General features: G+C 53.5%; 2 protein-coding genes across 9 annotated transcripts; both read left to right on the forward strand.

Moving 5' to 3' along the window:
- The first annotated feature begins 788 nt into the window (after nucleotides 1–788).
- Nucleotides 789–14,664, forward strand: SLC29A1 (solute carrier family 29 member 1 (Augustine blood group)). Of its 3 annotated transcripts, none has more exons than XM_062490310.1 (13): nucleotides 789–962; nucleotides 7,081–7,163; nucleotides 7,623–7,704; nucleotides 7,945–8,117; nucleotides 8,345–8,484; nucleotides 8,692–8,826; nucleotides 8,970–9,067; nucleotides 9,413–9,503; nucleotides 9,626–9,714; nucleotides 9,857–9,965; nucleotides 11,182–11,267; nucleotides 12,890–13,089; nucleotides 13,649–14,664. In XM_062490310.1, exons 2-13 carry the CDS (start codon nucleotides 7,135–7,137, stop codon nucleotides 13,758–13,760), a joined length of 1,344 nt encoding a protein of 447 aa, XP_062346294.1. In that variant the 5' UTR covers nucleotides 789–962; nucleotides 7,081–7,134; the 3' UTR covers nucleotides 13,761–14,664. The 3 variants fall into 3 exon arrangements, with proteins under 3 accessions (XP_062346294.1, XP_062346296.1, XP_062346295.1); XM_062490312.1 differs by having other exon boundaries at nucleotides 14,471–14,664; XM_062490311.1 differs by lacking the exon at nucleotides 789–962 and having other exon boundaries at nucleotides 7,083–7,163; nucleotides 7,928–8,117.
- Nucleotides 14,665–14,792: 128 nt separating this feature from the next.
- On the forward strand, nucleotides 14,793–23,872 carry HSP90AB1 (heat shock protein 90 alpha family class B member 1). 6 transcript variants are annotated; one of them, XM_062490306.1, is made up of 12 exons: nucleotides 14,793–17,047; nucleotides 17,153–17,299; nucleotides 17,485–17,691; nucleotides 18,004–18,163; nucleotides 18,353–18,486; nucleotides 18,965–19,276; nucleotides 19,702–19,867; nucleotides 20,062–20,252; nucleotides 20,533–20,680; nucleotides 20,948–21,216; nucleotides 21,657–21,990; nucleotides 23,313–23,872. In XM_062490306.1, the coding sequence occupies exons 2-12, from the start codon at nucleotides 17,153–17,155 to the stop codon at nucleotides 23,420–23,422; spliced, it is 2,178 nt and encodes a 725-aa protein (XP_062346290.1). In that variant the 5' UTR covers nucleotides 14,793–17,047; the 3' UTR covers nucleotides 23,423–23,872. The 6 variants fall into 6 exon arrangements, 5 of the variants coding, with proteins under 5 accessions (XP_062346290.1, XP_062346291.1, XP_062346288.1 ...); XM_062490307.1 differs by having other exon boundaries at nucleotides 14,793–16,371; XM_062490304.1 differs by having other exon boundaries at nucleotides 14,793–15,003; nucleotides 15,164–17,299.
- The last annotated feature ends 653 nt before the right edge of the window (nucleotides 23,873–24,525 follow it).

The raw sequence follows: 24,525 nt of genomic DNA on the forward strand, positions 1-24,525 counted from the left end.
GTTTTCCCCAGGTATCCTGTAAGGTTTTCTCCATTTGGAAGCGGAAACCTGGTTTCCTGCCATTGTGCTTCTTCCTGCTGCATCCCCCAGATCGATTCCAGGGAAGTTTCCCTTCCCGCAGCACTTCCCCTCCCCATGGCCCTAGGCAGCACCTCCATTGGCCATCCTGGCACCCCTGGGGACTTGGACCAGCCCTGCAGACATGGGCTGTGAGGGTCTGCCAGCTGCAGAGGATTACTGGATGAGGATGAAGGTCTGGGGTGAGGCATCCCCAGGCTCTCCCCAAATCCATGGTGGTCCCTCAAGAAGCCACGGTCAGGTGTTGTGAGCTTGGTGTGAGCTGTGCATACCCATAGTGGGTCACCCTCTGTCCCTCCCCACCTCCTTGCAGCTCCTGGAGGTACTGAAAACTGCCTGGAAGCACCATCTAGGTCCTGGAGATGGTTTCTGCCTGGGCTTGGAGGCTTCTGCAGCTGCACTGAGTGAAGCCCTGAGCAAAGCCCTCCCTACCCTTGGGATAAAGGGTCTTTATTTTTCTAAATTTCCAACAAATAGAGACTGAAGCTAGCCCTGGAAAAACATGTCTCCTTCCACAGCCTCCCAAGAAGCAGGTTGGGGCTGTGGCTTTGAGGGGATGGTCCTTTCCCAGGGGAGAGCAGCCTAAGCGGGTGCATCAAAGAAACCAGCTTCTTGGAAGAATCCTGTCTCTGCAAACAGTCTCCTGAGATCAGCTTATCTCTCCTCCTCTGACGCCTGCTCATAAATGACGTTCCCCCACTGCTCCTGCCCTCCCCCAGGCACTTCTATCTCCTCCTGTATCCCCAAACTGCTGGCCCTGGAGCAGGCAACAGCTCCAATATTTGTGGGGCTTCTCCTACCTCTCCCAAGGCTGCATTGTCCCTGCATCGTCCTGTGGCCTGAAGTGACAAGGAGCAAGGGGCTGGGACCACCCTGCCCTTCTGGTAAGCTTGTTGCTGTGACATTGCAGTGTCCCTCTGCGGCGTTTGATGGGATGCTGGGCAGGAGCACCCATCCCTGCTTCTGGGGAGGTTTTCTCTGGCCAGGGACCAGCCTGCACCTGGGTACTTGTCATGTGCTGAGGAGAGAGGTATGTGGGTTCATCGTGAGGCTACTACCATCATGGCATTTGACCAGTAATAGGGCTGGGAACCCACCCAGCTGCTCTGCTGAAGATGTGGATGCCCAGGGCTTCCTGGGATTCAGTAATGGGTGGGATAGTCCCAGCTGTGCCACCTGGGGTAGTTCTAAGGCTGGCTCTGCCCTGTCACTGTCCTCTGCCCTCTACCTGGTGAAGCCAGGAAGGGACAGTGCTGGAGTCCTGCCGAGTGCTGGGGAATTTGCTGCCAGCCGGCTCCTTTACCTGCCGGGGGTAAGGGCCCCCAGGGAGCCTCTCAGAGCTCCTTGAACTCTCCAGATAAGGGACTTTGCAGCCGGTTGCTGGTTGCTACGTAGTTCAAAACACACCAGGGCTGAACGCTCCCCCTGCACCACCTGGCATCTGAGATAACGGCAAGTGCTGGGAGCAAGGTTAGTATCCACAGCTGCTGCTCCGTGAGGAGCTTGTGGTGGCTGCTAATACAATAAGCCCAAAGGCAGAGGGGGCTTAGAGGTGCCTCTCTTTGTCCATGAGGGAGTGAGGTGAAATGGATCAGAAACATTGCCCAGAGACCCTCATTCTGTGAGGTGAAGGTGCTGCACAGAGCACCTTGTAAGAGGTTTTTTTCTGCTGGCCAAGCCCTGGCACAGCAGAGGATTTTTTCTGCAGACAGCAAGTCAAGGGAGAAGGCATAAATACCTGCTCCCTGCTGCTTAGCTCTCTTCTCAGGACACGGGCATGGAGTAGGGCTGGAAGAGCAGAGGGCATTACAAGACTGTTTACTGAGAGGCAGAGAGGAGAAGAAGAAGGATAGGTAGTGCTATCAGCTTGCTGATGGAAACTGCTCTCAAAGCGCTCCAAGGACTAGGAAACCTGCTGCAGGATGTTGGAGGGACAAGTGATCAGAGGAAGACAGGCCATAGTAGAAAAGACAGATGAAGCTTTTACCTCTGTTAGCTCTACAAGAGCCTAAACAGTTTCTTCCACCCTCCTTTAGGGAGCTCCTCAGAGCATCTGCAGAGGAGAGGTTAGAAAGCAAAGGTAAACAGCAACAAGTGTCTTGGGCAAGGCAATGTTCCCCAGAAGGAAAGGGAGGGTGAAGCAGCTGGTTGTGATTTGTGGTCTCTAGTCATTCATTTGCAAATGCTCTAGCCCCCAGGGGCTGGGAGGAGGGAAAGAGATGATGTTCTTTTCTAAGAAGGGCTAAAGGAACTTCAGGGAAAAGCTGACTGCTGAACCTGCTGCACATCCTGGGTGTCTGTGCAGGGACACAGCCTGTGGGCAAGTGGGGAGGCTCATGTGGAGGGGCCCCCTGGATTAGAGCAGCACTTCCTAGGGAGTGTGGGCTCAGAGTGACCACACTGCTTCCCCCAAAAAATTCCAGTCGGCTTTCAGCCCAGTTTTTAAAGGAACTTGCTGGTCAAGAGGGAAAGTCCTTACTTGGCTCCATAATTAGTATGAAAACAGGAAGGAGGGTGTAGGAGTTAGCAGTCAGTTTTTGCAGTGAAAAGAGATCTTTGGACTGGTCGCATGTTTTTTCGACACATTTATGAGTGACCTGGAAAAGAGAATGAGCAATGAGATGACAGGGCTTTGCTGGGGTGATTGGATTACTTAGGTTCATGGGGACAAGTGCCAGCTAGGAGGAGTACTGACAACCATTACAACACCAGGCAACTGGAATTCAGTTTAGATAAATATCAAGTGATAGACAAGGGGGGAAGGGAGGAAGCCCCAAATCCACAAACAAGATTATGCACTGAGCCAGCCATGAGCTGGCCACTCACAGCAAGGCCTGGGGCTATTTTAGATAACTCAGTGTGCATGAAAAAGCACACTGAATCATCTTTCCCACTTACAAAGCAGAAACAAAGCAGGAAAGCCTTGTGCCACTCTTTAAATTGGTGTCTCAGCCCCACACAGTCCCTGTGTGCCCCCAGCACCAGCATCTCTGGAAGGATGAAGGAGCCAGGGAAGAAAAGGAGAAATCAACAAAGAGGACTGAAGGCATGGAGCCATGCCTGAATGACTAAGTGAGCTAGAATTTCTGTTTTGGGAATGTGCTGTTGGGTGGATACAATGCAGTCTGTAAAGCAGCCACTCCAATGTTCATCCACCCTTTGATGTTGAAAGCAAGGGAGCCCTGGTGAGGCCTGCATGTGGGGAGAGCTGCTGTCCCCTCTCAGGAGTTCCTGAGTTGAAGGGGGAAGCAGGATTTCATGGAAGTGAAAGCCACCATGGCTACAGAGCACATGAACATCATGACCCTTCCAGCTCAGAGGTTGGGGGAACAGTTGAGCAGTTAGTCTGTACCCGTGCCACATTTACCCTTTCCTAGCATCTGCTTTTGCCCTCTGATGGAGACCAACCTTTGAGCTGGACCAGCCTCTGCGTTGACTCAAGGCACTTGCCTACCTTTGTTTTGGGAGGGCTTGTTTTTGTCTCAGCACCACAGTGGTGGTGTACAACCGTGCACACTCGTCTGTCTTGTGAAATACAAGCGTGTGTCCTCAAGCTGGTGACTGAAGGTGGAGGTGGAATTCCCTGCACCCCGGCATGAGTTAGGAGAATCCGCAAGCAGCGTGGTCAGAGTTCAGGCACGCATATGAAATCTCATGAAATGAGCAGTCTTGTGTTTCCTATCTTCCAGCTGAGTCATGGACACCAAAGTTTCATGTGACTTGCATACCTGTGCTGGGCTTGTTCCATGCCTGCAGATAAACCTTGAGGAACCCCTGGATCAGCCTTCCTGACAGGAGAGCTCTGGTGTTGCCCAGTGTGCAAGTGGACATAGGGGATGGGGTGAAAGGATGGTGAGGCAACTAGTCCTGTCCCATCTTGGCCATGCTTGGAGGAAGTACTGACATTATCCCTGCAAAGTGATCCCCTGACAAGTGGTGTCAGGAGGACATGAGGTGCTTGCCAGTGAATCTGCTGAGAGCCCCTTGGCTATGGACTGCCAGGACACTTCTACATGGCTTTTCTTTTAAAAGCTGGCATTTCTGGGTATAATTCCATGGTGCAATAGCATACCTGTGTGGCAGCCGGGAATTGCTCGAGTGGGAATCTAAGCGTGCATTGTGCTCACCCTTGGCGAAGACAGCAGGAAAAGGCAATGTGGGGAAAGGGAGAGGTAGGGAAGTGTCCAAATCCAGGTGACAAATGGCTGACTGCAGGTGTGGCTGTCCTGCAGTGCGGGTTTTTCTGCAGAGGTTAGGCAGTTTTGGTGACAGCTGGCCCTGGCGTCACCTCCCAGGGCTTGGCTGGGAATGGGGCTGCACGTGGCCACTGAGGGTGTCACTTCACATCTGTCACAGCCTTTGTGTGTCATGAACGGGCAATTAAAATTGTGCCATCTCTTGTTTGAACCTGCTCAAATATTTTAGCTTATGGTTTGTTATGCCCGCTCTTTGTGATCTTGCCTCTTCTGCTTACACATCACCTCTGTGGACTTAAGACAGACTGCTTTATGCCCAGAAACAAAAGGGATGTCCTTAGGCCAAGGCCCCACATCGCATGCCCTTTTCTGAGTCCCCTAGGATGTGCAAGTGGGTGGCTGGGCTAAACACACCGGCAGACTCTTGTGGGGGTGGGGGCGGTGGTTAGAGCTGTGCTGTGCCAGCTGGAAGAGTGGCATCTGTTCCCAGGTCCCATCGGGTAGGGCAGCTCTTCCCCAGGTGGCAGCAGGGTTGCCACCTGTTGCTGGTGTTGGTACATGTAACCTTTTCTGTTTGTTGTAGGGCTCTTTGTTAATAGCCAGCAGCTGGAAGTGTTTCCTGCTGTCATGACTGCTGCCCTTGGCAGGCACTATCTCTGTGAAAAAAAAATTAGGAGGCATTTAGCGAAGTGAGACAGAAAACAAACATAGCAGGCAGGAGACTGCGGCCAGGCAGTGCCTGCCAAGGAGGCTGGGCTCCTGACACAGGGATGTGGGCAGTCTCCGGACGGAAGCAGAAGGCGGTGGGAAAGCAGCATGGCGGAGCGCCCTGCCCCAGCACCCCCTGACTCCTACTCCCGACCCCCTGTGCCTCCTCCCCAACACCCTCGGCTTCTGCCATCTCCTCCTCAGCACCCTTCTGTTCCCCTCCTCGCTGCATGGTTGGGCAGCAGGACCTGGGCTGTGTGCCAGCTCTGGTACCCGATACCTCTCCTCCTCCTCCGCGGGTGCCGCTAGACCCAAGGGGCTCCAGCCCCTGTGACCTGAGCCAGCGCTGCCACTCACTCCCAAGGGCTGGGGTGCAGAACAGGGGGACACGCTGCCTTCAAATACTCGGGACACAGGGCTCGCCCTGGCTCTGTCCTCTCTCCCAGGTATGTCTATGGGGTCAGTCCCTGCCTCTATTTCTAGGGACAGCGATACGACCTGCTGGGGGCTGGAAGGGGGATGAGCGGCGTGGCTGGCAAGGGGAAGCGTTGTTGAGGGCTTGCTGGGGACCCACGGGGGAAGCTGAGGTTCTCTTGCCTATTCTGGGTTGAGATCTGTTTGCTTGGAGACAAGCAGTGGCCCCGGTGGGGTTTCAGCGTGCGAGGGGATCGCAGTTGTGTTTGCAGATCCCCCTGCTAATCCCGGGTCAGGATGTCTCCTCCCTGCAGAGGCACTGGCAGGCTGCCAGGAGAGGATTTTGGGATGTTTTCTCTGGGAGCCCGGACAAGGGCAAGGCAGGAACTGTCATACCCCCGAGCTCTCTGTGTGGGAAGGCGGGGAGCGGTGCTGCAGATGGCTCCGACATCAGCAGGGTGGCACCTGCCGGGTTGGCAGAGCCCTCGATCCTTTGTAGGCATCCTGCTGTCCTGCTCTGTCTTTCCCAAGCGGCCCAAGGGGCTTCCAAAATGTCTCTCCACATCCTACCGGCTATGTTTCAGCTCCATCGTAGCTCAGGCTCCCCAGCCTGCAGGATCCTACCAGAGGAGGAGGCGAGCTGTGCCCAGAACCCCATGGGCACCTGCGCCAGGGACGCGCTGCGCTGCTGTCAGTGCACGCTGGGGCTCGCGGGGACTACAGATCCCAGCATGCTGCTGCTTGCCTCTCCTCCTCCTCCTCCTCCTCCGCCCTGCCTGCCAGGGCGCGGGCAGGGATGCTGCAGGCGGCACTGGAGCAGGCATCCGCGGGATATGTCCCACGGGAGCCGGGGACACGGCACCGGCAGCCCCGCTGCAGGTGAAGCCCTGGGAGAAGTGCCGGAGCACCCCATGCTGCGCCGCCCGGACTGGAAAAGGACAAGGCAGGCCTGCGGTTCCTCCCGGCGGCTAATCCCCCTCTGCCTCGGGAAAAGGGGGTGACCGGGAAGGGAAAGTCCCTTCTCGGGGCTGGGGCCCTCGGACCGATGTCTGAGCGGTGCATCGCCTGGGCAGGTGGAGACGGGAAAAAAGGAGCAGTGGGTGCCCGGGAGGGGACAGCAGTGCCAGGGGCGCCCTTGGCTTCTCAAGGTGACCCAGGAAAGGGCTGTGAGAATCCCAGGGAAGCAGAATTGAAAAGGGGGGATTTGCTGGTTCTGGCCGGAGAGGTTGTTGAATTAAATGTTCCTTTGTGCCACCGAGCCCCGGGCGTTGGAGGGAGCTGGGGCGGACAGGGGGGGCAGACACAGCCCACTGCGCACACGGTTCGTTCAGGATTGGGGACAGGGAGCTGCAGGCTCACAAATCCCTTAAGACCCTGCTGTAAGCATGTGGGCAGCCAGCATGAGCAGCCTGGGTATCTCGGAAAAGCAGTTTCTTTTTGGAGGGAAGGCTTGCTGTGCCCAGTAATAAGAGGAATAAGGCTGTGTGTCACAACCCCTTGGCTTAAGGACTCTGAGCTGCAGGTTTCCAAAGCTCCTGCACTGTCCTCTCATTTTCTGGGTTGGTGTTTGACTCTCAGTACTATGGAACATTTACTGGCAGCATGGGTTGGGGTTAAAACCAGTGCTGCCCCTGCCTGGCTTGTGTCTCTGACTTTCCTATAAAATCTTCTGTTTGCTTTCCAGACGGAGAGCAGCCTTAAGACTTGCTGGGACCTGTGCTGATTCTTGCCACACAAGATGACAGCAAGAGACGGGCCCCAAGATAGGTAATGACGGGTTCTGATGTACCTGTGGGTGCACTTCCAGAATACCAGGAGGTGAGGGAGGACAGGAGGACCCAGCATCTGGGGGACTCCCTCTCCTGCATGCTGACTGGGCTACCAAGCTGTCCCTTCTTTCTCAGCTTTTCCATAGCAAATGGCCTGTAAACTGTAAACAGTCCCCTGTAAAGACACCTGGGGAGCCTAACTCCCTCCCAGATCTGGCAATGGATGCTGTGTATCTGGGTGCCACATGCTGAGGAGCAGCCAGCCTCCCCCTGCCTTCATACCCTCCTGGAGAGGGCCTCCCACAGCCCCTCTGCAGTGCCACATCTCTGGCAGCCCAGGCTAGTACAGGCTGCGGGGCAGGGTAATAAATATTGCCTGGTGCCTCCCACTGGAGGGTCAGGGACAGTCAGAAGCAATATTCATCTTCCCCTCCAAACCACTCTGTCCCTTTCACAGGTACAAGGCTGTCTGGCTGATCTTCTTCATCCTGGGCCTGGGAACACTGCTGCCATGGAATTTCTTCATGACCGCCAGGGAGGTGAGGGCTTCCCTCCTGCTGTTGTCCATGACAATAATTGTCCCCTGTCATGTCTAGGGACTGTGGTGTAGATGTGGCAGCATGGCACAGCATGCAGAGGACCACAAGCATGTGTGAGCTGGGTGTGACAAGTGGCACCGAGGCAGCAGGAGAGATGGGCATGGGTTTGGCCAAAGAATTAAGGGTGGCCTTGGAAGGCCTCACAGAATCTCAGCCCCACCAGGGCTCCTTCCTTTGCAGTATTTCATCAGTCGCCTTGAGGACTCAGAAGAGACAAGCCATGCCAGGAACCAAACTGGTGAGGCCACCTTCACACCTTCTTACCTGCAGTCCGTGTTTGACAACTTCATGACTCTCTGCGCCATGGTGCCCCTCCTTATCTTCACCTGCCTCAACTCCTTCATCCACCAGCGGTGAGCCTTGCTCCATCCTTGCCCCTGCCAGCCCCCATAGGGCCACCCAGCTCTGGCCTGTTCTCCTGTCCCAGCACTGAGCCAAGCTACAGCCTGATCGATCAAGTCAAAGGCAAAACACGGGTCTCCTGTCTTAGGATTTGGCTGGGATTCCCAGAGTTAGAGCTTGGTCCCAGCTCCATGTTTTTAGGGAATTGGGTTTCCCTCACTGAGACCTTCTTTTGTAGGATTCCCCAGCAGATCCGCATCTCAGGCAGCCTGGTGGCCATTGGTCTGGTGTTTTTAGTCACCGCGATCATGGTGAAAGTCCCCATGGATCCTCTTCCCTTCTTCGTCTTTACCATGATCAGCATTGTTTTCATCAACTGTGAGTGAAGCAGTGGGGGATGGAGAAGGACACAGCCCAACGGCTAGGGCTGATCCCTCTGGGAGAAAAGCATGAACCTCACTGTGGGAGACCCAAGCAGGAGGGGGACTTGCCTTGCCTCGCAGGGCAGAGGCCTTGGCTCCCTGCAGAGGTGCAGTCCGTCCTTGCCTTTGGTTTCTCACTTCTGCTCATCTTTCCCTCTTACAGCCTTTGGCGCCATTCTCCAGAGCAGCCTGTTTGGGCTGGCAGGGCTCCTGCCTGCCAGCTACACAGCCCCCATCATGAGTGGGCAGGGTTTGGCAGGCACCTTTGCTGCTTTGGCAATGATCTTCAGTATTGCCAGTGAGTAATTCCTGCCTTGCAGGTGACAGGGCCTTCCCAGACCACAGCATCTGCCGAGGTCATGCTGTATGGGAGATGGCAGCAGGGCCTTGCACCTCTCAGCTGTCATCATCTTCCTTTTCTTTCCCTTCCTGTGCTCTCAGTTGGTGCCCAGCAGCCCGAGAGCTTCATTGGTTACTTCACCACGGCCTGTGTGACAATCGTGCTGGCAATCGTCTCCTACGTAGTTCTGCCTCACATGGTGAGACTGTTGTCCTAGGGAAGGGCTTGGGAACATGGGACCTCTGCACAACCCAGCAGAAGAACTGTGGCCCATTAGTGGCCCAGCCTTGGCCCCTGCCAGCCTCCACCTCTTGTGTCAAGGCAGGCTCTACTGTGTCCCAAGGGAGCACTCTGGAATACTTCCCACCACAGATACCCCAGTATACTTGGGGTATCTGAGTCCGTGGATAATCTGAATCCCCAATATTGGACATAACTGGAAGGAATACTTTTCCCATATTGCCCGTATCTGCTGTTGTCACACAGCCCCTGGCAACTTTCTTTCTGCATGCATGAATGAGTCCTCCCTGCTGTCTCTCTGCAGGATTTCTTCCGGTACTACTCCATGAAGGACAAGACAGAGTACCGTGTGTACAATGCAGAGCTGGAGACCAAGAGAGACCTGATTAAGAAAGGTGAGGGGCTGAGAGAATGAAGAGAAAAAGGAAGGAGCTTAAAGAAAGAGTGAAATGGAAGGACTGAATTAGATCTCAGCTTTCTGGGGTCTGCTATGCCCTACTTGTGTGTCTCCCTGCAGATGAGAATGGGATGGAGCAGAATAATTCAAAGATCATCCCTATCCACAATCCTGATGAGCAGCCCTCTGTCATTGCTATTTTTAAGAAGGTCTGTGAGTTGCCAGCAAGCCTTGTCCTGCCCTTCCTTTTGGGATGGGCACAGGTGTAGAAGAGCATGGAGAGAGGAGACCAGCCCTGCACTGGTCTCTTGCCCTGTGTTTGGTACCAGCATTTTTCTTTCATCTGCCTAGCTCTGGGTCTTGGCTCTCTCTGTCTGCTTTGTCTTCACTGTCACCATCGGCGTCTTTCCTGCCATCACAGCTCAAGTGTCCACTGTACTCGGAGAGGGAAATAAATGGGGTAAGTATGCCAGGGATGGGGGTGATGTAGGAAAAAGCTGAGAACAAGGTAAATAGGAGAAAAGAAGGTGGGGCTTGAAGGACTGTGTGGTGGGCTAACCCTGTCTGTATGCCAGGTGCGCACCAAAGCCACTCCAGCTGGACAGGGGAGAGAAGATATGACAAAAGGCTTTTGAGTCGAGATAAGGAAGCAAGAGATCACTCACCAGTTACTGTCACAGGCAAAACAGACTCAACCTGGGGAAAATTATTTTATTTGCTAATCAAATCAGAGTAGTATAATAAGAAATAAAAACTAAATCTTGAAACACCTTCCACCCACCCCTCCCTTCTTCCCAGGCTTAAGTTTATTTATGATTTATCTCCTCTGCAGCAGTGCAGGGGGACAGGGAATGAGGGGTGCAGTCAGTTCATCACATATTTCCTCTGCCACTGCTTCCTTCTCAGGGGGAGGACACTTCCCACTCTTCCCCTCCTCCAACATGGGGACCCTCCCATGGGAGGCAGTCCTCCTTGAAGTCCAATATGAGTGCTTTCCATGGACTGCAGTTCTTCATGAACTGCTTCAGCCTGGGTCCCTTCCATGGGACACATTCCTTCAGGAATGGACTGTTCCAGCATGGGTCCCCTGCAGGGTCACATATGCTTCAGAGTAGGGTGGTCTTGCACAGGCAGCAGGTGGATATTGACTCACTGTGGACCTTCTTGGGCTTCAGGGTGACAGCCTGCCTCACCATGGTCTTCACCACAGGCTGCAGGGGAATTTTTGCTCTGACATCTTTTCCACTGGCCTTGGTGTCTGCAGAGCTGTTTCTGTCATATATTCTCACTTCTCTCTCTGGGTTGAACTGCACATTTTGAGATTTTTTTTCCCCTTGTTAATATGTCATTCCATAGGTCCTGCCAGTGGTGGTCTTACAGCCATCTGACATTGGCTCAGATTTGGGTGTGCTTCTAGCAGCTTCTCTCAGAAGCCACTCCTGTAGCCCACTCTGCTACCAAAACCTTGCCACACAAACCCAATACAGAATGCTTGAAGGGAAGAGGGAACCACTGTGCATGATGGTTTGGATGTGGACACCAGCCTGGCTGGGAGACCATTCCAGGCCTTAGTGGGAAACTGGTGGGACCTAGACCTGGAAGACAGTCAGTCTCCATGCAGTGGGTATGAGGGGCTGGGGCACACTGGGCTTGTCACTGACCATCCCCTTCTTCAGGTCTCTACTTCATCCCTGTTTCCTGCTTCCTGCTCTTTAACGTCTTTGACTGGACAGGACGGAGTCTCACTGCTCTCTTCACATGGGTGAGTATGGAGCAGGGAGCAAATGCCAGGCAGTGTCCTTTCCTAGGTCCCTCAGCCATGGCTCTCACTGAGGCTGCCATCCATGGCTTGGAGCAGGAAGGAGGTGCAGACCTAACTTCTGCTTTAAGTTCTAAGTGGAGATTTACGGGTCAGAGCTGAGAACCACAGTGTTGTTCTGTCCTCCTACCTCTCTTTCAACATGGCTTGGATGAAGCTGCCTCCTCCATTTCAGCCTGTCTGTAAACAAACCTTCACTCCAGCTATGCAAACGACGAGACAGGATGGCGACAGGGAAAGAGGGTGAAAGACAGGGCAGCCCAAAATAAAACCTCTGGCCTCAGCACAGGACACAGCTGCTTCAAAGCCCCTTGTCCTGAGAGCACGGCAGGGCCATGCCATGTAGGTCACAGAACTGTCCCTTGCCACATCCCCTTGTTCTCATCTCCCCAGGATGGGCAAGGAAAGGGGCTGTCCTGTCTGGATCTCTTCCTGCCCCTTCACCCACCCCCCAAGTGCTGTTTCCCCCTGTATTGTTCAGGCTGTTTGTTTAGAGAAGCTCCTCAGGACCACGTGCTGCATGGGGTCTCCCTGGGCCTGCTTTCCCCGTGGCCTGGAGCTGCTTCTTCCCAGCCATCCACTGCTTGTTGTCTTCAGTCTTGGCCATGAGCCGCCTTGCCTGGTGTCCAGGCCACAGCCTCCATGGTGGGATGACCCAGCAGGAGACGTTTCCAAAACAAGGCTGTGTGGAAAGTCTGACTGCATGTGGTTTGGGCCACATTTCCCTGGTTGGGGCCCCGCTCACTCTTTTTCTCCTCAAGCAGGAGAGGCAGCTGCTGTCTCCAGCTTGCCCCATAGACATGGCAGCTGGCCTAACCTCAGTTTCTTCCTATTTTCACGGAGTTTCCTGTGGCCACGCCAGCCCAGCAGCTCCCAAGGCAGCTTGGGTCTCTCTTCATCTCAGACCAGTAAGCCCTGTGATCACTGAGGGGATGAGGTCCGAGGTCTCATTCCAGGGGCTACCTTGGAAACACGGGGATGGTAGCTCCTTCTTTGTTCCAGCCTTAGTTGCTCAGGAACTCTGGTGGGATCTAAGGAGACTGTAACACGGTCCATGCCTTTCCCAGCACATTCCAAAATAGCCCCAGCATAATTCCTTTCCCAGATGGCTGGATCTTGCCCTGCTTGGCTGGAGGATGGCATAGGACACTGAAGAGCTGGCTAAAGCCCAGTTTGCCTGTGCTGAGGTGCCAGAGGGAATTTACCTCAGCCACCCTTATTTTGCATGCTGGCTCACTGCATGAGGGTGCACAAAGCTCTCTTGCCTGCTTGCCTGTTAGCAGCAAGGGTTTAACAGTTGCCTACAAGCCTGGCTCAGTATTTTGGCTCTAGTGCTGCTTCAGGTCACCTGGGACAGGGCTTTCAGACCTAGAACCTACTTATGACTTCAGGTGGTGATGCTGAGATTTGTTGTGGCTGATAAAGTCTCAGCAGCTTTACCATCTCTCTGGCTCCTCCACAGCCCTGATGCAGGAGGGACAGTCTCTTTAGAGCCCCTGCCAGCATGCCATGGGATGGGGAATAGCCAGTTTTCAGCTGCTCAGTGATCTGTGTTTTTCTCCCAGCCCGGGAAGGACAGCTGCCTCCTGCCAGTGATGGTGGTCCTCCGTGTCATCTTTGTTCCTCTTTTCATGCTGTGCAACGTGAAACCCCGTTACTACCTGCCTGTTGTGTTCTCTCATGATGCCTGGTACATCGTCTTCATGATCTTCTTCTCCATCTCCAATGGCTACCTGGCCAGCCTTTGCATGTGCTTCGGGCCAAAGTGAGTGCGAGCTGGGGACAAGGGAAGTGTTGGTTATGCCCCCAGATGCCAGCCCTGGCAGACTCCACTCCTGGAGTCTGTCTCCGCCCAGCTCTGGCATCTGGAGAAGAGGCTGCAGGCACAGAAGGGAATTATTACTACCCACAGTGTCCCATATCCCAGGCTTGTGCCTCCATATCCTAGGGATGAACAAGCTTTTCGGGCTCTCCATTTTCCCCACCTGCCACACAGGGAAAGGGGCTGGATGCAGTGGGGATCTGAAGGGCAACAAAGCATGGCACAGCATCCACAGCAGGGTGAGAAGCCTTGCCCAGCAGGGCAGCACAAGGAGCCCCACAGGACTCAGAGGGCTGTACCTGGTGCCAGGAGCTTCAGGGTGGCCTGCCTGATGCACTTTATGAGCCCACAGTGTGGAGACTTGGGAGTTCTTGTGGCTCTAGGAGCCAAGGGGGATTTCTTCTTGCCATTGCTCTGCTGCAGACAAGCCTCGGAGCTCCACTGAACAGCAGGGCACTGGACACACATCCTCATGATGGTCTGACACCTGTTTCTCCCCTAGGAAAGTGCTTGCGCACGAAGCAGAGACGGCTGGAGCTGTCATGGCGTTTTTCCTGTCACTGGGTTTGGCCCTAGGAGCTGCCGTCTCCTTTCTGGTCCGAATTCTCATTTAGCAGAGGCACACAGAGGGTGCAGGGACACGAAGAGATGGCTCCGCATCCTCCACTGAGGCTCTGGACACCTCAGTGCTGTGGGGAAACAGTAGCTCATACCTGTCCCTGGCAAATCACACTGCCACAGCAGACATTACATCCAGGGACGGTTCCACTCCTGCAGGGCTGGCCTGGTTCCTGCCACGCTCGGCTGTGTGATGCCTTCAGGCCTGTGTGCCTTCTCCTTCCCCATGCTGTGTGTGTTGTAAGACCCCCCAGGATCTACAAGAGGTCCAGCTGCCTCCCATGCTGCATAACCTCCCTGGCTCAAGGCCAAAAGCTTCTTTCTCTCTGACAGAGTGAAAGGCTGATAACCAGTGTTACTCCTTCTCTTGCCCTTGTCTCCAAAGCACCTAGGAGATTCTCTCATCATCTTCTAGGGGGCCTGGAAATATCCCACACCCCTCCTTCTGCTGGTAAGACTTGTGAATGGGGAGGAGAGCCCCCAGCCAGCCTGGCCATCCCTGCTCTCTGCTAGACGCACATTCCCCTGCCCACTGGTATCCCAAGAGTGTAGACATCTGTGTCCCAGCCACAGAAAGAGCCAATACCATGGCTAGATTGAGGGAGGAGGGGGTCTCCACACCCCACCTTCTCCCCCTCTCCTTGCCCCTGTTCCCGTTTTTTTTTTTTTTTTTTTTTTGGTGATTCTGACTTTATTTTTTTTTCAGCCTCCTGCTTGTGTGACAGGAGGTTCCACTGTGGGCTATAAGAGGAGAAGCAGCAACTCCCTTCTGAACAAAGCTGTCTTCCTTACCCACGTGTGCTACAAGGGAAGGCCTCACCTCTCCCTTGGCTTTCCTGTCCCTTGTTGTGTAAATGTTGTCTATACAGTTGCCATTTTATATAAAAAGAACAAAATGCTCCTTTGGGTATGTGTTTTTGTCTCTGTCACCACAGGGGAGAGGAGCTGTGGAGGGTCAAGGATTGAAGTGAGAAGGCACTGGCATTTCCTTGCATCCTGTGGTCCCCTGCAACCACCATCAGCTGTGGGAATGGCGTGTGCATTCCCTGCACAGCTAGGCCCAGCTATGAGGGCACAGCCAGCGTGGGAAGGGGATCGTAGAACCATAAAATCAGAGTGGTTCAGGTTGCAAGGGGCCTTGATCAGCCAGTTCCAAAGCCCCTGCCATGGGCCGTGACAACTTCTACTACACCAGGTTACTTGTCGCCCCATCCAGCCTGGCTATGAAGACTTTGAGGGGTGAGGCATCCATAGCTTCTCTGGGCAACCTGTTCCAGTGCCTCATGACCCTCAGAGCAATAAATTTCTGGCCCAATATCTAAACCTTCCCTCTGTTTGAAAGCATTTCCCCTTTGTCCTCTAACTACATACTCCTTGTCCCTGTCCATCTTTATTGTAGGTCCCCTTCCAGTACTGGAAGAGCACAATTAGGTCACACCAAAGCCTTCTCCAGGCTGAACAATCCCAATTCTCTCAGACTTCCCTTGTGGGAGAGGTGATCCATCCCTCTGGAACATGTTGGTGTTCCTCCTGTGGACTGTCTCCAACAAGTCCATGTCCTTCCTGTGCTGGGGACCTCAGAGCTGGATGCAGCACTGCAGGTGGGCTCTCACCAGAGCAGAGGGACAGAAAACTGTCCCTTGCCCTGCTGGCCGTGCAGCTTTGGATGCAACCCAGAACACCACCGACTTTCCGAGCTGTGAGTGCACATGGCGAACTCTTGGCCAGCCTCTCATCCACTAGCACCGCAGGGAAGCTGCCTTCGAGGTACACCAAGGGACCACCGACACCTCTGACAAAGAGCAGATGTACCTTCACATTTTGAGGTGGAGTGACCTGCAGCACAGCTCCTGGGAGCTTTCCTTGTGCCTGGGAACAGCCAGAGTGCCACCTCCTGCTCCTGGCGTGAACTACACCAGCCTGCCAGCGGGAATCTCCCTCCCTCTGTGATGTCCCACATTATTGTCCCACATTATTCACAGTCATCACCTCTTTGCACCACCAGGCATCAAAATCTATGTGGGAGCTCGGGTCTCCTCATCCTACTTCCAGCTTCCTTTGCTGGTCAGGGCTTTTGTACCCACAGCTTCAGCACAGAATCACAGAATGGGTCAGGTTGGAAGAGAGCACAGTGGATCATCTATTTCAACATCTCTACTTAAGCAGAGTCATCCTAGAGTACATGGTACAGAATTGCGTCCAGGCAGTTCTTGAGCATCTCCAGTGAGGGAGTCTCCACAATCTCTGTGGAGGGAATCTGTTCCAGTGCTGGGTCACCCACACAGTAAAAAAGTTCTTCCCCATATTCAGGTGGTATTTCCTCTGTATCAATTTCTGGCCTCTGCCTCTTGTTCTCTTGCTTGGCAGCACTGAGCAGAGTGTGCCTCTATCCTCAACACACTCCCTTGCGATGCTTACAGACACTGACTCCCCTCTCAGTCATCTCGAGGCTGAACAGTCCCAGCTCCCTCATCCTTTCCTCTTAAGAGAGGTGCTCCTGTCCCTTAATCATCTTTTTTACCCTCTGCTGTACCAGCTCCAGGGGCTTCATGTCTCTGTTATACTGAGGAGCTCAGAAGTAGACAGAGCACTGCAGATACTAGAACGGTAAGGTTTAAGATTGATTTATATTATTATTTCCCTTAAACACTGAAAAGACAACGCCTCCAAACACTGTTTTGCATCAGCCACGCGGGCCTGCCACACTCCGGCTCTGACACCTCCTGTCCCCGCCCCCTCATCCACTGTGCCGTGGATACACGCAGCCTCAGGCCGGCAGAGCTACGCGGCTCCCGGCCTCGGGGGGAGCTGCAGGGTGAAGCTGGGGCAGCGCGGATTCCCGGTTCCCTGCCCCAGCCGTAAAGGCGCCGCCGTAACCACTGTGGAACACTCTGGAAGAGCCTTTCTACCCGCACCTGTATTCCTCCGCGACGGGGCGCGGAAAGAGTTCCTCGCCGGAGCTCCCCGCCGCCCCTCGCCCTGGCGCCTGGAGATCCCGGTCCTGCGGCCTTCCGAGCGTCACGGCGAAGGGCGGCCGCAGCTGGCGACCGCACAGCAGCAGCAGCATGAAGCCGAGCATCTATTGCACGCCCGCCCCCGCCATGGCCGCCGCTAAAGGGCAACGCCGATGACCCCGACGCGCCATCTATCTATAGTTCCCTGCCCAAGACCCCTTTAAGGCGGAAGGATATAATGCGCCGTGAGGCGCCCTTCCCTCTCCGTGTCTATAAAAATCGGCCGGTGGAGGGTGTAGCTCTTTCGCCGGTCCCTCACGCCCGAGACGGTAGGGATAGGATGGGGGACGGGCTGGGCCTGATGTCCCCACCGCTCCCTCCCTGGTTCTTATAGCCTGAAAATGTGCTGAAATACGTCTGTGTTTGCCTTGTAGATGCCCGAAAAAGTGCAACACGAGGAGGAGGATGCGGAGACCTTCGCCTTCCAGGCGGAGATCGCCCAGCTCATGTCGCTCATTATCAACACCTTCTATTCCAATAAGGAGATCTTTCTGCGGGAACTCATTTCCAACGCCTCCGATGTGAGCCCGGGCGGGAGGGGGCTCCTTCCTCTGCCGGGGGGGCTCGGGGTTGGGCTGGTGTCCTTCCGGGGGAGCCCGGGGAGAGGCCGATTCCTGGCTCTCCGGGCAGGCTTGTGCAGGGGAGGGATTGGAGGAGGCTGGCGAGGAGAGAGGCCGCGTCGAGCAAGCATCCCTCTCTCCCCTAGGCCCTGGATAAGATACGCTATGAGAGCCTGACCGACCCCTCAAAGCTGGACAGTGGGAAAGACCTGAAAATTGACATCATCCCCAACCCCCGGGACCGCACGCTGACCCTGGTGGACACTGGTATTGGGATGACAAAAGCAGACCTCATTAACAACCTGGGCACCATTGCCAAATCTGGCACCAAAGCCTTCATGGAAGCCCTGCAGGTGGGTTACTTTTGGCTGCGTGTGTTCCCTGGGGCCTGGGTCACAGACTGGCAGTGAATGTACAAATAATAATAAAATAAATAAATGACAAAAAAATCCCGCTGCCTTGTTTGCTGTGTGAACTGTTGGCTGACTGAAACGTACTTCCTCCACCTTCCCAGCACCAGGGAGGAGCTGAGGGTAGAGCTGGTTGCCTGTTGGCACTTGCATGTTTTCTTCTGTGTGCTTGACCCAGTTCTTTACTGCTGTGAATCAGTCACAGATATTTTCTATCTCCATACTGATCTTAGCAGGTGCTCTCTGCTTTCACAGGCTGGCGCAGACATCTCCATGATCGGGCAGTTTGGTGTGGGTTTCTATTCCGCCTATCTAGTGGCTGAGAAGGTGGTTGTCGTTACCAAGCACAATGATGATGAGCAGTATGCTTGGGAGTCATCAGCTGGGGGCTCATTCACTGTCCGAACTGACCATGGTGCGTATTGTACAAAAAGCCAAGCGTGTTTTCCTGCCAGAAGCACCCTTTTGCTGGTGCTCCCTAGAGCAGTGCTGCGCTGTCAGTCTCACTGGTTAATGCTGGGTGTTGCATAATGTTTAGGCTTGAGGAGCTGGTCGCACTTGCTCTTTGCCCTGAAATGCTGATGTTTCTTCCCCCACGCTGCAGGTGAGCCCATTGGACGTGGTACCAAAGTGATCCTGTATTTGAAGGAGGACCAGACTGAGTACTTGGAGGAGCGTCGCGTGAAAGAGGTGGTGAAGAAGCACTCCCAGTTCATTGGCTACCCCATCACGCTCTATGTACGTAAGGGAAGGACTGTGGGGACCAGCTGGAAAGCTGGAGGCAGGGGTGGGTGTTGTTAGGAACAGGAACACAGAAACAATGAAGTGTACAATCCCTTCTGTCCCTTCTGTAGTTCCTGGCTGCTGGGTACTGAGCAGTGGTACTCTCAGCTTCTGTGGCCAAAGGTGATTTGGGGCTGGGGGCTTACTGGAGGTGAGGGAGGGTGGGTATCCAGCCACACTAAAGGCCTTTGATCTCTGCAGCTGAAGATAATCTTAAATCAGCCATGGAAAAATGGGGGTTTCCCACCACTTGTCTCTTCTCAGACAGAGCTTTTGGTTGCATGACAAAGGGCTTTTGGGGACTGGTTCCAAGATTTGATTCCAGATCATGCATTTGTTTGGCCTTAGAGGACGCTATTTTTCTCATCTGGAGCAAAAGGATTCTTGGTAACTTGGGGCTAAACCTGACTATTGCTTGGTTCTTTTGCCGCAGCTGGAGAAAGAACGTGAGAAAGAGATCAGTGATGATGAAGCAGAGGAGGAGAAAGATGAGAAGGAAGAAGAGTCAGTGTCCAAAGATGAAGAGAAACCTAAAATCGAGGATGTGGGCTCTGATGAGGAGGAAGAGGGAGACAAAGGCAAGAAGAAAAAGACCAAGAAAATCAAGGAGAAATATATTGACCAGGAGGAGCTGAACAAGACCAAACCAATTTGGACCCGCAACCCTGATGACATCACCCAGGAGGAGTATGGAGAGTTCTACAAGAGCCTCACCAACGACTGGGAGGACCACTTGGCTGTCAAGGTGGGTGTTGGGCTACCCTGCCTTCCAGGGACAGGCAGAGGGCCCCTTTCCAGCCCTTATCCAGAGTCACCACATGGTTGTGCCTCTATGGGACTGAGCACTCTAAGGCCACTTGGTGGTGGAGCAACCTGCACTGTGACTCTCATGCAGGTGGAAGGATTGGCAGTCCTAGTCCATAAGCAAGACAGGAGAATGTGGGGTCTCAGAGAAGCACTGACTTTCTGTCCAAGCCTGCTGTATGCTAGAGAACCTCAGCACATAGGGAATAGTGGGCCTGAGCAGGAGGAAATACGGGCTGCTTAGATGCTAGGGATGATGCTGTGGCCCCTTGCTAGCCCCAGTGCTGAGGAGTGTGGGAGCTGGAGAAAGAAGTGGAGCACCCAAGCAGCTATGTTTTTTGTTTCTTTTTTTTTCTGGGTCCACAGCACTTCTCTGTGGAAGGGCAGCTGGAGTTCAGGGCCCTGCTTTTCATCCCGCGCCGTGCCCCTTTCGACCTCTTTGAGAACAAGAAGAAGAAGAACAACATTAAGCTGTATGTGAGGCGGGTCTTCATCATGGACAGCTGTGACGAGCTCATCCCTGAATACTTAAGTAAGAGCCCCCTGCCTCCACCTCCCAGTGCAGAGCTGGGATCCCCATAGCCTGTGGTACTACTTCCAGTACAAAGGGACTGGGTGAGGTGCTAGCTGGTGTGGGTGCATAGCAGTCAGTGTTTTAGCTCTTTTCTTTCTGTGTTGAAGCTCAGAATACTTAATGTGACACCTGTTTTTATCCCCCCTGTGCAGACTTCATCCGGGGTGTTGTGGACTCTGAGGACCTTCCTCTGAACATTTCTCGTGAGATGCTCCAGCAGAGCAAGATCCTCAAAGTGATCCGGAAAAACATTGTGAAGAAATGCTTGGAGCTCTTTTCCGAGCTGGCAGAAGACAAAGAGAGCTACAAGAAATTTTATGAGGCGTTTTCCAAGAATCTGAAGGTAAGTTGGGCACCGTACACCTGGAGGAGGGAAGGGCTCATGACCCATCTGCCTGAGAAACAATCTTGTTCCTATGCTGTGTCTCCTCTGCATGAATGTTAGGATAAAGGGAGTGGGTCTTGTGAATGCCTTGGAGTGCCTTTGTGGGCACCTGTCCACTCCAGATGCCCTAGGTCAAACACTCAAATGATCAGGAGCTGGGCAAATGGCTGTGCCTCAGGGGTGGCCAAACGCATCCAAGTCCTATCCTGGAGACTTCATGCATCTCTTCCATCCCTAGTTGGGCATCCATGAAGACTCCACCAACCGAAAGCGCCTTTCAGAGCTGCTGCGGTACCACACGTCCCAGTCAGGCGAAGAGGTGACTTCGCTTTCTGAGTATGTGTCCCGTATGAAGGAGAACCAGAAGAGTATCTACTACATCACAGGTGAGCCAGAGCTCTTCTGAGCCTAGCAAGGTAGAGGCGGGTAACCTGAATGTGAACCCTAATTTAAAACACTCCTGCTGCCTTTAGCAGGTCATCCCTGCTGAATTGCAGTTAATTCCTGGGAGCTAGTGAAAGGGGCCACCAGGCCTAGAACCCTGGCTGCTGCCAATTTTATGTTAGAGGTCCCAAGTCACTGGTGGTGGTTGTCCTGCTGTAACCAGCTCTCACCTCTTGCTGATGTCTCATTTCTACCCTCTACAAACACAGGGGAGAGTAAGGAGCAGGTTGCTAACTCAGCCTTTGTGGAGCGTGTGCGGAAGCGTGGCTTTGAGGTGGTATACATGACGGAGCCCATCGATGAGTATTGTGTACAGCAGCTCAAGGAATTTGATGGCAAGACCCTGGTATCAGTCACCAAAGAGGGGCTGGAGCTGCCTGAGGATGAGGAAGAGAAAAAAAAGATGGAGGAGAGCAAGGCCAAGTTTGAGAACCTCTGCAAACTTATGAAAGAAATCTTGGACAAGAAGGTGGAGAAGGTGAGATGGGCAGGGAGCTTAGCCCTGGGCTGGAGGGAGGAGGGCTGGGTCCTCCATGCCGCAGGTGAGGGTCCCCGCTCAATGCATGCCTCTCATCTCCTGCAGAGGAGCCGCTAAAGGAGACTGGAGGTCCCAGCATGCACCATCTTGCTCTAAGCAGCCAGGCTGCAGGCGAGGGGCACTGACCCAAATACATGCATTAATGGGAGAGGGTAAGTGTGGGAAACATGCAGTGGGTGCTCTAAGTGCTGGCTGAGCTGTCCAAATTAGTCTGTGCAAATTAGTCAAAGCAGTCCTGGAGCTGCTTGGAGCATCTCTGCTTGCTTTGGGGTGTCTCCAGGTGAACCAGGGGCAAAGACTTGGGCTGTAATGTGCTGTGTCTGGGCCCAGTCCAGGGCTGATGGGAGCCTCGCTCAGCTAACCCTTGGCTATGCTGGCAGGTCACCATCTCAAACCGGTTGGTCTCGTCTCCCTGCTGCATTGTCACCAGTACCTATGGTTGGACAGCCAACATGGAGCGCATCATGAAGGCTCAGGCACTGCGGGACAACTCTACCATGGGCTATATGATGGCCAAGAAGCACCTGGAGATCAATCCTGACCACCCAATTGTGGAAACCCTTCGCCAGAAGGCTGATGCTGACAAGAATGACAAAGCTGTTAAAGATCTGGTGGTGCTACTCTTTGAGACTGCTCTGCTGTCCTCTGGTTTCTCCCTGGAAGATCCCCAGACCCACTCCAACCGCATCTACAGGATGATCAAACTTGGGCTTGGTGAGTATCCATGCAACTGCTCAAGCCTGCAGCAGGCCTCAAAGCAGGTTAACTGGTCAGGCTGGTGTCTTGGGGCAGGGGCAGGCCAATAAGGGAGCCATGCTGCTTTGATGTGCTGAAGAGGCTCTGTACATAAGGTGGACAGGAGAAAGTGTAAACCTGAAACAAGGTACTTCATGCGTACTTAGCACTCTGGGTGGACTGCCCTGTCTACCACACCACCAGGATGTTCAGATGATAAGCTGAGGCTTTTTATTCCTTCACAGTAAATGTGAAAAGTCTGTCATGGGTGATGTGACCCATCTGGTGAAACAGCTTGTGCTTGCACACAGCCTTTTCCTCCAAATTCACTGGTTAGCTAAAAATGTAAATCAGAAGGTGCTGTGGCTTGGCACAGCTAAGTTAGTCACTCTGTGCTGCCTAGTCTCAGTAGGAGTAGGATCTTCTATTAGTCAAGTTGCAGGTAAGGGGACTGTATGGTAGTACAATTTTCTGTTCAGAGTATACTGAAAGAGCAGCCTGAAGTTGTTGGAAGCTGATGAGCTCTAGAGTCTTGCAGCTGCTTTAGTTGAGACTTGACTAGATTTACTGCATTTTTCTCTAGAGAAATCAAACCATGTTCTCCTGGCTTCAACTCCAGGCTTTGTGGTGCTGGGTGACAGGTCTTTTGTACTTAATCTCTACCTGGCTAAGGAGTGCACTCTAATGGCATAGGTAGTATCCGTGTATTAGTGTAGATGTTACTGGGAAGATGCTACTGATTCAGCATTAGTGCTGGAGTTAACAATAACTTGTAACAAGTTTCATTTATTAGTTTTCAGCCTGGAGGAAAGGAGACTGAGGGGTGACCTCGTTGCAGTGTACAGCTTCCTCACCAGGGGAAGCAGAGGGGCCTGCCTTGGTGTCTTCTCTGGTGACCAGTGACAGGACCTGAGGGAATGTCAGGAAGCTTTATCAGGAGAGGTTTAAGTTGGATATTAGGAAAAGGCTTCTTACCCAGAGAGTGGTTGGCCAAGGAACAGACTCCCCAGGGAAGTGATCACAGTATCAAGCCTGACAGTGTTTAAGAAGTGTTTAGAAAAGACTCTGAGGCACTCGGTGTGATTCTTGGGGCTGTCCTGGGCAGGGCCAGGAGCTGACTTCAGTGATCCTTGTGCGTCCCTTCCAAATTGGAATATTCTAAGATGCTGTGAATTGTTGGATGCCAATAGCCCCATTCCTCAGGCTGGGGGCAGGAGCCAGGTTTACTCTGGGAGAGGCTGTACATCTGGGATCGGGAGTCATTTGAAGGCTGTATCTCTTTCTTTCCTCCCCTCTCCCAGGCATTGATGAAGATGAGATTACAGCAGAGGAGCCCAGTGCAGCTGTCCCTGAGGAAATCCCCCCTCTGGAGGGAGATGAAGATACATCCCGCATGGAAGAGGTAGACTAAAACAGGAAGGTTCTTCCTTCACCTGCCAGACCTCTGCTCTATCATGTCTGCTTAGAAGATGGTCTGCTCCCACCAGCTGCTACTGACTTCTTGGTGGTGGCTATTCTTTTGGCTCTGTTTGGTTGGGGTTGTTTTTGGCAGGGTGTAGGAGGGCATGATTCCCTGTTTGTTAGTAGTGATTCAGGTAGCCTGAGGCCTGTCTGTTCTGTGTTTTTCTGCTTGTGTAGGAACAGCTAATGGGGAGTGAAGGTGTGAGGTTTCCCTGCTCTCCCCCTCATGGAGTTGTCCCATGTTACCAGTAGGCATCAAACACTCTCCTTATTCCATTGGGGTGGGAGAGCCCTTCTTCCAAACTGCTGCCTCCCTGAAGCCCCAGGATAGCATAATGGTTTTGTTTGGTTATTTTTCTGGTTTTTTTTGTTCTACTGGAATTAAAGAATTGATGATTTACATGGCCGGGTCCCTTGTGTTTCATGCCTGACTCTACTAAGAAAAATGCCTCAGCCTGTGCCTGAAGGCATTGGACTATCCCATGTTGGTCTCCCTTGTGCCCTGACTGCTTTTCTAAGCCCTGATTTAGGTGGTCTTTGTCTCTTCCATGCCCTGGCAAAATGAAGTGGGTGGAAGGAACACCCAACCTGCTGTACAGGTGGGGTCATCTCCAATGAGCAGTAGCTGTCCACCTGGAGTGCTGCATGCCTCCCAGCCTGGGAGTGAGCTTCCAGTCTGGGTGGGTCAGCTGGGTAAGCTATGCCAGGGCCTGAGCCTGGGCTGCTGCTAGCTGGTTTGATCTGAGCACCTCTAGGGCAGGACAGTGGCAGGAGCCATCTGCCTGTTCCTTTGCAGTGTGGAGCAGGGTGTGGAGTGACAGCTCAGGACTGTAGTCAGGCTGCCTCTCTTCAACTATTGGACCAAAGACTCAACTCCTTTCCTCCTACCTCCAGCCTGCCCTTTCTGGCCTTCTGCACCCATTGGGTGTTGGGCAGTATCTGGCTTCTTTCCACCTCTGTCCTGGATGACAAGCTGGGACACCACCTCTGACTGAGCTGTGCCTTGCACTGAGCTCACACTCTGTGAGGTTTGTCACCCCTGGCTGCAGTGGT

Source organism: Cinclus cinclus, chromosome 3, assembly GCF_963662255.1.
Source record: "Cinclus cinclus chromosome 3, bCinCin1.1, whole genome shotgun sequence".
Classification (NCBI taxonomy): domain Eukaryota; kingdom Metazoa; phylum Chordata; class Aves; order Passeriformes; family Cinclidae; genus Cinclus; species Cinclus cinclus.